This window comes from Myiozetetes cayanensis, unplaced genomic scaffold (assembly GCF_022539395.1).
Source record: "Myiozetetes cayanensis isolate MyiCay16 unplaced genomic scaffold, myiCay2020 scf5-8, whole genome shotgun sequence".
NCBI classification, from domain to species: domain Eukaryota; kingdom Metazoa; phylum Chordata; class Aves; order Passeriformes; family Tyrannidae; genus Myiozetetes; species Myiozetetes cayanensis.
The window spans coordinates 41,171,935-41,184,822 of NW_026087742.1; the positions used below are offsets into that span (position 1 = coordinate 41,171,935).

The window sequence follows — 12,888 nt, forward strand, 5'->3', positions numbered from 1 at the left end:
TGCTGCGGGAAGGTGGAGAGTTTGTTGCTGTGTACATGGCTGTACCAATGGTGGCAACATTATATAGCTGTTGCCAGAGGGATTAGATTGCCCTTGTGATCATTTCACCTGATCTTGGGCTGATGTTCAGCTGGCTTCAGGGCATTTTAATTATCAGAACACTGACTATTGGACCGACCATCTCATCTGGTTGCTGGCACTGTTTATGTTTGTCTAAGCATATCAGATATTCCTCATTAACTTCTGCAATAATATTCAGACAGAAAGTCCTAGGAACTTTTCCAGCTAATCCCCATTTTGGCTGCTGACCAAATAAGGCTTTATATGGCACAACTGTAATTGCTTCATTTGTATGGTATTGATCTACCATTAGGCAAAACACAAGCCAGCATTTCAGTAAGCCACAAGTTATGCAGTTCTCTTTATTTTTGCATTGCAGTTGCAGTTACAGTTCCCACCTGGGAAATGGCTCCCCTGTTGTTTTTTTTCTTTCAGTCTCTGATTTTAATTAAAGTAATGAACTTCAAAGTGCTTGCATCATAATTAGACCAAAGCTTAAGAAACCATCTCTTAGCTGGAATCTTTCCATTTATTGCCTTCCTTGTAGTTCTTCTTTATTAAAAACATCTGTATGGAGTCAAAAAGAAGCATGTATATGATGTTACAGAAATCTCTCATGCCTCTTCTCAGTCTAAGTTCAGATCTAATAATAGTATGTCAGCTGTGGAGATCTTGTAAATTAATGATTTGTTTCTGGCAACCATAAAAATCAAGCATCCATCCTGATTTCTGTGTTGCCAATAGTTTTTGACATAGTGGCCACATTTCGTTAATAGCTTTGTGGACGTTGCTGTCAGTGGATGAATAACCTCAGAAGCAAACAGCAGTGTTTCTCTACAGTCTTCTCATGTGGAGTTCCTTTCCTCACTAGGAAAAAATTAATAGATAAGCAGACTGCTTGTATTACAGCCCTTTCAACACTGTACAGAATGCTGATGGTATTTTGCTTTGCAGTCTCTCCATGCTTTGTTCTCATTAGGGTGAGACTAGGATTTGGTGGCTGAAAAGTCTAATCAGACAGGCAAAAGACTGGTGCTCATTAGAAACAGAACCTAAGATAGTGGATTTGTCTCTAAAATAAAAATACAGACATTAATAGAACTGTAGAATCATAGAATAGCTTGGGGGAAAGGGACCTTTAAGGGTCATCTAGTCCAACCCTCCTGCAATGAGCAGGAACTGAGCAGGTTGCTCAGAGCTCAGTCCAACCTGACCTGGAGTGTTCCCAGGGATGAGGCACCTCTGTGGACAACCTGTTCAATGTTCCACTTGAAAGATATTTATTCCTTATGCCTAGTCTAAGTCTACCTTCTTCTAGTCTAAATCTGCCCTCCTTTAATTAAAAAACACTACTCCTTGTCTGGTTGCAACAGGCCCTACTAAAAACCTTTGCTGCCATGTTTCTTATTAGCATCCTTTAAGTATTGAAAGGCCTCAGTAAAGTCTCCCTGGAGCCTAGTCTTCTCCAAGCTGAACAACTCCAACCAACTCTCTCAGCCAGTCCTCATGGGAGAGCAGATCCATCCCTCTGAACATTTTTCTGGCCCCCCTCTGGAAACATTCCAGCAGGTCTCTCCAATACTGAAAGTCCTACAACTAGATGCAGTACTCACAGGAGCAGAGTAGAGGGGCAGAATCACCTTCTTTGACCTACTGACAATCCTTTTTTTTTATGAATTCAACTGAATTTGGCTACTCCATGAATTCCTGGGAACAGCAATAGTATTAATTTTCTTTTTCCAAATGCAGCTGCTGGGAAGACGGCAGAAGTTTGGTTTTTCTCTCACTGTACTTGCCATAGATACCTATGTCTCATTCACCCTGAAAGTGGATAAATGCAATTTCTTTTGTATGACCCTTCTCTGAAGAAATTTCAGAAATATTAGCTAGGATAGAAGACTTCCATCACGTTTTATGGAGTATCATAAGCTGACAGTTGAGGTAGTTTATGTAAAAGGCTTTCAGAGATGCTCCGTTGAGTGCCTTTATAGAAGTCACTCCATTGTGACTCCTGATGTTTTTCTGCCATTTCTGAATCTTAAACTGACATCTTGCACTAATCAGTTGCTGTTGTGAGATCCTGATCCTTGCAAGAAGGAAAATAGCAACAAATCATAAGTAATAGAAAATAGAAGATCGTGTCAAATAGAGCTCCCCTTACCCGTATTATCATCGTATATTCATAAAGGTGACATTCAGCCAGATATAAATGAAACATTGGGGAAGTCTGATAGGGAAATCTTTTCAAATATTGCCAAATTTGAACCAGGTTGCAAAAATGCCAGATATGTTCAATACTGCATTAAAGTCATGTGTTTATTATTATGCCCTGCTACCCACTGAATAGAGCATACATTTATATAGCACATATGGCTGCGTAGGAACCAGAAACCCTAATTTTTACAGTTAGTCCAACAGGACATTTTATTTTACATGATTTGTAGTGAGATTCAGCAATGAGTTCTCTCTGCTTTTGGAGGTCACAGTAACATTTCTTCTGGTATAGGTGATTCAGCCTAGGGCTGGGTCTTCATGTGGATGAAAGCTGTGAAATGCTCAGTCAAATGTACAATATTTCTGCCACTGCTGGGACATGTTGAATGGGGTGAAAAATTAGAAGCTGCTGAAACAGCTGCCACCTGCTTTGTGCTGGAAGATTTTGATATAGTAAAAACCTTCCTCTGCATAGGGTGGCCAGAGTCTGTGATCTCAATAGGCTGTCTTATAATCCATCAGAGATGTCAAATGGATTGAGATAAATATAAAGAAGGAACAACTTTTTAAGTTACAAGGAACCACACTATATTTCTATTCAATAAGCACTGAATTACATTCAAAAAAGATTAATTTTCTTAGCCTCATTCTGGGTGGAAATAGCCATTTTGTGGCATTCAGAGTCATAAATATAAAATGCCTTACAAATATGGTTAAGATATTATGTAAAGGAAAATTTAAATCTACTGGCCAAGATCAGTAATGGTGAATAATGTTTTCAGTGCTGTTAAGCCACCGGTTGGAAAAACAATTAGATAATTTGTGCAGCATTGGGCTCTTTCTTGTGGATGGAGTGACATAAGGAGTTTCAACAGCATGTGCCTGGGTAACATGGCATAATGTCATTTCAAGAGGCTTGCACTAATGCAGTCTAGGTAGGAGAAGAGAGGGACAGCATGAGACATGATAGATCTTCACTGCAGTAGCACTCACCTCAAGCTACTACTCCCTCATCCAACATGGATGGAACCTCTGCCTGGCACTGAACCACATGCTGTGCTGTGCCATGAAACCCCTACGTGTCTGTGCCAATACTGCCATTTTCTTTCAGCTGGGGGCCCCTAAACTTAGGAATTACTGGGGAAGCAGGTGAAACAGCATCCAAACACTCTGCTGCGATGAAACTGTGAGTCAAGGTCTGCTTCACCTAAGGTGTAAAAAGCAAAAGGCTTTATGCCAGCCATGCCAGGGGTGAATGTTACCCCATCTGAAAGCATTAAGTATTTATAATATATATATTATAAAATATATATTATACTGTAAAAATATATAATATAATTATTATATATTTAAATATTATCATTTTACACATTGCAAATTTTTAAATATTAGGGTAAGTGTTTCCTGCAATATCAAATGTATAAAAGCCACAAAGGTGGCTTTTATAGGATTCCTATTCTTTCTGAGGTGAGAGAACGTTTTGAGGCAGTTGGCAGTGGGCCAAGCTTATCTTGAGAGCAATTCCTGCAGTGTGGAGAAAGCATTACATTGGTGCTCAGACACTTTTGAAAAATCCCACTCAAACAAGGGATTTGCTGAGGGTGGAGAGGCACTGGCACAGGTTGCCCGGCATTGTTGTGGATGCCCCATCCCTGAAAGTGTTCAAGTCCAGGCTGGATGGGGCTTTAATCAAAGTGGTCTAATGGAAGGTATCCCTGCCTGGGGACATGGGGGTCGAAACCAGATGATCTTTAAGGTCCCTTTCAACCCAAACCATTCTATGATTCTACATGTTTAAAGCTTTTAAAACATGTATTGTGAATTGCAGGTGTTGGACTGCAGCAGCCTATTCACATAATCCTGCTTATGCTGGAACCATCAAGAACAATTTTGCTTTGTACTGCTTGATGAGAACAGGATTAGGTAGTTGTTAGCAAAAATTAAAATAGCTCAGAGTTGGGAGAAACTAGCGTATCTGCTGCTGCTAAAGACTACCTACTAAACCAATATGAATAGTTACTCTAGGGACAATTTTATGTGTTTTTTATTTACAGCAAAGATATGTATAAAACAGAGAAACAAGCTGAGCTGTATTCCCAGGTCAACTGCTGTTGTTTTTGCACAAGCAAAATATATGTTTAATTGCTTGCACCAAGTAGTGTTTGCATACTGTAATTGGAATATCTTACTGCAAAACAGCTTTCAATATATATAAATATTTTAAACTACAGTCATCAGACCTCTAGCTGGTGTAAATTGTCAGAACCTCTTTGAATTCAAAGTAGCTATGGCAATTTTTAGCAGCAGTGGGTCTCCCATTAATTGGAACTCCTGCTGATCCTCAAGGTGTCAGTTTGGGTCATATTTGTTTACAAAGCTCAGCTCAAGTAACTAAACTGTATACTTAGGATATACATAGAAGATGTAAATACTCACTGCCCCTGGAAATTAAGCATCTTATTTGGATGGCTAAATGAAGAGCACTCTACTCACTTTAGTTAGCCACAATTAAAAAGTATTTGAGCACTGCCTTAATTTTCCCATCTCTAAATAAATAATAATACATAAAAATTCTTGTAAAAATACGTTATTATTGTTTGCAGAATATTTCAATATATTGTTCTGTAGGAGATGTCTTCAATGCAATTTTCCAGGGTTCTTTAAATAACGTTTTTAAATGGTATCAGTTTCTAATGTAGCACACAACCTGCCCAGAGCTTTTTTGCAGTACCTTGGCTTTGTACAGGCCAGTCAGTTCCTCAGGGGTGTGTGACTTTTGCAAGATGAAATTCAGGAGGTATCCACTGTCCTGGTGGTCCTCAGCTGGGCCTGAACATTCTGCTGAGATGGCTGATCAGACCCTTTCTTTGATAAGCATGAATAGAGAAATGGAAGAGCTTAGAAGGAAGGCCTGAGAGACCCATTACTAGTAGTTCTTATTTATTTATAAATGCTGGACAAGCTACAAGAGCTAGTTCCAAGGACTCTCTGTCAGCTACATGTGAAATTGTTTAGATATGTGCTTTGCTTCAGTATTTGAATACAGTTTTTTTCATACAAGTAACATTACAGCATGCAAAACCTTTATAGATCCCAGTACCAATATTATCCCTGTAAGTTCTTGAAAGTGTTTAAAAAACCATGATTTCGAAGTTGGCCCATTTTCATGAAAGTTTAGGTTATTTTTCTTGTGCAAATGCTCTTGCTTTAGCTCTCTTTTTAAATATTTAGATTACTGATCCTTCAAACCTTCTGAGTATACAGTGATGTAAGCTTTGGCTACATCTTCCTTGTTAACAGAGTGCTTGTTTCACTCCTGATTTATTAAACATATTCAGCCAGTGCCACGCAGCTTTACACTTAATTTCTCTTGATGAATTGTCGAACATCCTTAAACTGCGCTACATTTGTGTCATGTTACAATCTGCCATCAGCGCTTTTCAAAACAAGGATAAAATAAACAGCTCAGAAGATGGGCAGCATTTAATTTTTTGCTTGGTAAGGTTGCATTTTAATCTTTCCCATTAAAAATCATTTGACTGGATGATGTACAAGCTGTAAAAATACACCCACTTGTATTTCTCTAAGTGCATTTGAGACAGATCCTCAGCTGCATCCAGAAAGCTCTAGGCTGGGGGTCGAGGGGAGGTCCCTGGCAGCTGTGGCCTCCTCTTCCCAAGCCACCTTGGGTGGATACAGATTAGATCATGACAGAATAACTACAATTCACATCACTGAAATAAGGGCACTGAACTTGGCTTCACCGAGCTCTCTCTGCCTTGTCCTGAGGGAGGATGCACCAGGAATGCCCAGGAGCTGGTCTGCATGATGGCTGCATCAGCAGGTAGCTGCAGGGAGAGACATACAAAGTGCAAGGAAGAAAACTAGCTTTGAGTTGCTTGACACTCATCATCAATTGCCAGCACTGGCTGCCATCACTGGCAGTGGTATTATGGTCTTGGGAAAGCTTGTTCCTTCAATGAACTTCTGCCGATGCACCACCACATCTGCGGCTTTACTTGCCATTGTGCTGTAGTTTACTGATCCCTGCTTCTTTCCAGGCACTAGTTATATAGGATTATATATACAACAACTTATATAGGATTATATATACAACAACTTATATGACAACTTAATCATGTATTTTACCATAATGGAAGGGTAATCTCTGTATTTTCCCAGTTAGTCCATACCTCACATATGTATGGACCACCTAAGGACCTTTGTTCATTCATCATTCAGGTAGTCTTCGTCTGAAGTTTGTTGCACATTCAGAGAACTTGAGGTTAACCAGAGATAGCATTCCTCTACACCATGTGACTTTTAAGTGACTGAGCAATTTCTGAGGCTTTGAAATCCCTTGTGGCAAGAATTTGTGAAAAGCCTTTTAGAGGATTGGGGTCTTTGCTCTGCTTCTGCTTCAACAGCTGGGGCAAGTGGCACCAGTGGTCCTAGGGCGATGGGCTATGCAGTATGGCTTCAGCTTAAACAAAGCTGTCTCTGTGTATGTAGAGTCTCATTAGTGAGTCGTGTTATTTTTGCACATCTTGCTCATTCATTATTGGAATTTAACATTTCCAACACTAAGCAGTGAAACAACAGTGCCGCCGTCTGTAAAGATAACAGCAGAACTGTACTAAGAATCTACCCAGGATGTAGGAAAGTATTTTTGCTATCTAACACTGCCAGTTACTCAGAATTTATGAGACTAAGTTCAGGAAAGGGATTCAGGAAAATGTCAAAGCTGTTTAAATAGCTAAGACATTTAAGTTTTCATGGCAAAACTCTACCGGCTACCTAAATTATTGTTATTAAATGCTTACAGCAGAGATTCTGCCTTTGTTGTAATGAGTACTTAGAGACCTATCTGTGTTCTTATACCATTTAGCATTCAAAAACAGATATTCTGAGACCTTACTTCATGGAGAAGGTCTCCTTCACTATGTGTGCTCAGGCCAAGGCTGAGTCCTTGGAATTGCATTTGGAGATGGTGCTGAACGTTGCAGATGGGAGGTGCTTTACACCCATCCTGTGAAGCACTGTGCATCCAGAGATTAAAAAAGCAGCTGTGGCTGACACGCTGGATACGTATTCAAGTCTAATCAGGCTGGAGAGAGCCTTTTCTGTCTGTTGTGTGTGTTCAAGCTCTGGGCATTAGGCTGTTGAAAACAGACTTAACTTACTGTGCAGAATGCGCTTCATGTTTTAGTTTCTGATTTCTAAGGAATGCGGAGTTGCTGTGCTGAAATAGGTGTGGAAAGTGTTGCATTAGGCAAAATCTGATGCTCCTTTTCATGATATTCTGCTATAGTGTCTCAGATTTCCAGTAGTGCTCTTGATGTTGGCTGCAGTGGTCCCTAGTCTGGACTTCTGTCTCACTCCCTCGTGGTGCAGGGACCTTTGTGTGTCTCTATCAGCCTTGGAAATGCCCCTCCTGTGGCTGAGCATGCACATGAGCTGAGTATCACAGTGTTGTGTGCCATAGATTCAGATCATTTGTTGCATACCTTCCTCTCTGCTTCTAACGGACTGAAGTCCAATAGATGGGTCAACTGTTAACCATTGCTATGACCCAGACTCAATGGAAGTCAAAACAGACCTCTCAGCCAGCTTCCCTGGACTTTGGACAAGTACCCTGCTGAAATTCTTTAGGGTAACAAATGAGGTGTCCCTGTTGGGGATCATTGATGTTACTTTGCAATGGACTGGGCAGTCACACTGTCATCTGTCTGTGCCGTTTTATCTTTTGACAACTGTGGAAGGCGTATCCACAATTGGCACAGGTAGGCTTTAAGGGAAAAAAAAAAAAAAGAAAAGGGAAGTGATACTACTTAATGTTTTAAACTGCTTACTACTATTTATTCATGGGGAGATGGACAGTAATTTTAAATAATAATGATTTAATTCTCATCACTTTTTTCATACTGTAATTCTAAAGGCAACCTAAAAATAACTGTGATCCATACGTTGAAATTACTGTCCATGCACCCAAGTACATGTGAAGTGAGATATCATGAAATGCGAGGGATGCAGTTTTGTCTGAACTGGCTTGACTTACATACAAGGACTACATTTTCTTGTGAGTAATGGAAAAGGCAGGACTGTGCAGCGACACCAAGGATTAAGAGTCAAATATTAAAGCACTTGCCTGTTTTTTACTGTTAAACCCTTAGTCTTGCAAAGACTTCAGTTTCTTTATTGAGGAACACATTGTTCTTCAATGGGAGTTTTGACTAAGTGTGGTATTGAGTCTAATTTTTAAAATGAAAAACATATCTGCCACGGATGCTCAAGTTTCAAAATGCATTCTCTGTGACAGAATAATGCACATTCTAGGATGAGTATAGGTGATCTAGCATGGCTCTGAGGTCTTGGTATATAATTTTCAGTGCAGTCATCAGTGCAAATTTTAGGCTCTCAGTTATAATGTATCTGTGGGAGATATAGGAGTGTTGAGCAAAGGTTCTATGCTTTGCTGACCAGAAGGAAATTATTGATTTCCAAACGTGGACGTGGACCTGGATAACAAAGGAACAGAGAAAGCAGTGTGAAACTAACCTGGTTTTACATGGCCTACTAGACATGATGAGGACAATAATGTGTTATTTATAAACAATACAGTTTAATTTCAGAGTGATGATTGCAGCTTAAATCCACATTTACTTCTTCATCCTTTTTATTTTCATTTCTTTATTGTGCTGTGAAACTGTCTATGGATATGGCTAATAACCCAGCTAAATAACCCTCTCATGAATGGGTTTCATTTACTTATTTATTACTCTAGGATTACTATCAACCAGCTGCAGCTTCTCTAAATGACTGTGGGAAAATTTTCCTTGATAATCTTTAATACTTTGAAAGATAAAATTCAACATTTGGCAAGTGAGAAAGCTCTTTCCCTTCAACATTGAAATTAAACATGAAAATGTTTATATTAGTTGTCAAAAAAAACCCCACCTAGTTGTTTCTAATTCATCTTAGAATATCCAGATGAAAGGCCTAAGTAAACATTAACTTGGAAAGCTTGAAAAAAAGTTGTAAATTATCAGGTACCATCTTCATCCGAGATAAGATAAAGATTGAAAAGAAAGACCTTTCTAAACATTTTAGCATAAGCACTTTGTCTAATTTGGTGAGCTTTAATGTTGACACTTGAGAGACTACAGCTTAGAGGAAATAGTATGAAGATGCTTTTACAGATAGACAGATTGAGAGGGCTTCCCATCTACTTTAAAATCAGACTGAGATCAAGTGGTTTGTTGAATTGAGAGTTAGTGATATTCCTTGAGACACATTTCGTTTTTCATGGGAGTGATCACTCCTGCCTGCATCTGTAGCACTGTCAAAGCAGCTGTTTGTATTATTGCCACCCAGTGTGACAATTTGACATAGCAGCACTAAATTAGACCTTGGTTTGGATCCTGTTGAAGGGAGAAGCAGTTTTGACATTGACTTTGTAGACAGCAGGCTCCAGATACATATCTAAGTCATTTTCAAAATAAGTAATGTTGCTCATCATCCAAAAAAATAGAGTTTCTAGGATCATCTTTCATCTATGGCTCAGTCCCAATGTCCTTACAAGGATAAAATTTAAGTTTAGCTTATTGGAATTCTGTCTGTTAAGTGGCAAGGCTGACCACACAGTTACCTTTCTGAATAGCACAAACAGACCGAAAGCACAGGCTTTGTATTTAAAAGCTGAGTATGAAAAATCTGTAGTAAATATGACTGGTTGAAAAGCAATTTCTTCCAAGAACAAAAGGGACAAATAAAAAATTTCATTCCAGTTTTCCAATTGCTTCTCTCCCTCTGGAGTGTGAACCATAATTAGAGCACTTTTACAAAATCACATTTGTCAGCCTGGCTGCTAAATTCCCTTTAAAGATTTATCCACAAAGAGCAGTCTGTTGTCACTCCCACTATAGCCTACAGTTCTCATTTTCACTGTCAGGGACAGACAAGCAATTACTTTATCTGTATGGAAAATCTCATATAAACCTAACTACACTGAAGCTAGGTAAAGTCAGATCTACATACAAGCAGTTTCCAAACTTCATGACCAGCCAGCAAAGATCTGTCTTGCTTCCAGCAGGAGCTGTATAAAAAACTGTTACCAGAAGACAGTCCCGAAGCTGACATTTGTCCCACAGATGAGCCAAGGTAGTAAGGAACGCTTCATAAGCTGTGAAGTACCGTTGTCTGTACCTGTCTTCCAGGAAGACATCTCACCTAATAAGTGAGAGAAAAATTTCTCTTCTAAGTCCAGAAGGGACCCACAGGGACCAAAGTCCAGCCATCTCTAGAGAGGGTGGATCATTATCCCCAGTGTCTTTTGGTGCCATAGGATCTGATGGAACCCTGCCACTAGAGGATCTCTCTTTCCAGCCCTTCTCCAGGTACTTTGAAGGTACTGCATCTTCTCACTATTGTTGAGGTGATGATGCCATTGACATAGTTCTTGTAAAATCCCACTCATTACTGATGGACAGATCTTGACAGCATTAAACAAATTTAGAGAGAAAAATTTCATCTTTCTCAACCACGTATCATCCCCAAAGAGCAGTAGTTAAGCTGCTGACACTTCTCAGATACTTTGGAGATGCATTGGTGCCACTGCTTCATGTGCCTCTGCAGATGCACAAGTGAGCCTGGGCAGACACGCATCAGAAAGAGTGTACGTGTCTGATAGGCATCAATGCACTAGGGACCTCTGGACATAAAAAATAGGAAGATAAAAGTTTATTATTATGAATTATAAATAAATATTGATGTAGCTGTGTATGTGATACATGACTGTTGAAAGTCTTAGTAATACAGATAGGAAGTTGTACACTTAAACAAGGGCAAATTTTGTCCAGAGGTGATGAAGGCTGCATAAATACCTTGTCAGATTAGTTGTCAACTGATTTTAAAATGTTACATAGTGCCTGTAGTTCCTATAGTAAATCCAGATGCCTTACATTTGGGTTTGTATGATGATCTATGCTGTCTACCCTCTACCATCCAGTCATAATACTCTCTAGACACCTAAAGGAAAACCTCTGAGCATGCACAGAAGCAACTGCATCCTAGGACCAGCTGTGTCCTATTTCTTACATGAATTTCAGACCACTCCCATCAGCCTTGATTTCATACAGAAGCAGTGATTCTGTGCTTTAGCCTTCGTGTTGGCAACACCCCTCTGCCTGCACAGGTCCGAACTCTCTCTCAGGTATTTCTCTCATCTGAAAAAAGAGCATTTAAATGTGATACAGAGGCCACCAGGCTCATGGAACCCCTTTCAGTCTATTGTGCCCATGCCACTTTGTTGCTACCAAAGCAGGATTTGTCTCTCATCCAGTGGTAGCATAACATGTATAAACTCTCCATGGAAAAGTCCTCAGGATGTCCAAACAACCTTCTTGTAACTCAGCATCCAGCTAATTGGCTGGTTTTGTTTTTCCTAGAGCTTGAGCTTCTGTTTGGCTGTTCAGAGGTTTCCCGAGCGAGGATGCACTCCACTGCCATCTTGTTCCTTCATGCTGCAGGTGCCCTTTGGGCTGGGAGACAGTGTGCTCTCCCAAAATAGAAGGACAGTCCCCAGAGTCACAACACTAAACTAGACCACAGGTCTTGCATTTCAACTAAGCCTGTACTGTGCAAAGGGAGCAGGACTCTAGAGCCTGCATCCCAAATGTACAGATGTGCCTACAGCAGGGGATAGAGCTTCAGACAGACAGGATTCTTGGCACCTTTGTCCCGTTCTTTCTGTTGACTGGCTCTAGACAGCATCTTAGTCAGCACGTGAGCTGTTAGCGCTCCTCTTCAGCTCTTCCTCATATTGCCTGTTTCTGGAGCACTGTCCCATAGCTTGTGTGGGATCAGTCTGAAGTGCTACATGTCAAAACTGTATATGGCAAAGTGACTGGCAGCGTCTAGCATAGGCAGTCTGGATCTTGCCTCTTTAGTACATGGGACTACATTTTCCCATCTGCTTGAAAAAACAGCCTAGACACTGAACACATTTCAAATATAGATTCAAATAAATCTGTATCATTCTGTATAGTTATAATTCCAGGCAGAGTTTTATCATCATTTTGCAAAAATAGTTTGGGTTGGTTGATAGAATTTTTGTGCTAAAATCCAAGCTGTTCTGAAAATCATTTCTATGCTGGAAACACATTTTTCACATTTGAAAGTAACCACAATTATTTGTGCTGTCAAGGGCTTTGAAATATGGAAATGAGAGGTTTATTTAGTGTGTGGATCAAGCTTATAAACAGCTTAAGTCCTCATTCCTTCTAACATCTTAACAGCTGTGCAGTTTCTTACAAAATATGTTTTATCGTTTCAAGAAATGCTGTTAACCTCGCAGTTTTAAAACTGAATGAACAAGGCCTCTTGGACAAATTGAAAAACAAATGGTGGTACGACAAAGGAGAATGTGGCAGCGGGGGAGGTGACTCCAAGGTTAGCCTCAATGTCACCAAAAGCGGGTAAACAGTATGTAAAGTAATTGGTGCATCTGCTGGGGCTTTACCTGCGACAAAACAGCTTCACCAGTAGCACAGCACTGCTGGCACCTGCAGCTGAAATCGAGGTGTATGCAATTACTGTCAAAGCAAAAATATTTGC

The 12,888-nt window shown here is 39.9% G+C and overlaps 1 protein-coding gene across 10 annotated transcripts in view; it reads left to right on the plus strand.

Annotated features, from left to right (window-relative positions):
- Positions 1-12,888, plus strand: part of GRIA4 (glutamate ionotropic receptor AMPA type subunit 4) — a 217,661-nt gene that overhangs the window by 187,742 nt on the left and 17,031 nt on the right. For 7 of the 10 annotated variants that reach the window (XR_007630986.1, XR_007630985.1, XM_050333055.1 and 4 more), the window contains exon 14: positions 12,609-12,723. The exons of the other annotated variants lie outside the window; for them this stretch is intronic. Coding sequence is in view for 5 of the 7 variants with exons in the window: in XM_050333055.1 (XP_050189012.1) it covers positions 12,609-12,723 (115 nt within the window). In the remaining 2 variants the exon portion in view is untranslated. The remainder of the gene's footprint in view (positions 1-12,608; positions 12,724-12,888) is intronic. 10 annotated transcript variants of the gene reach the window in all.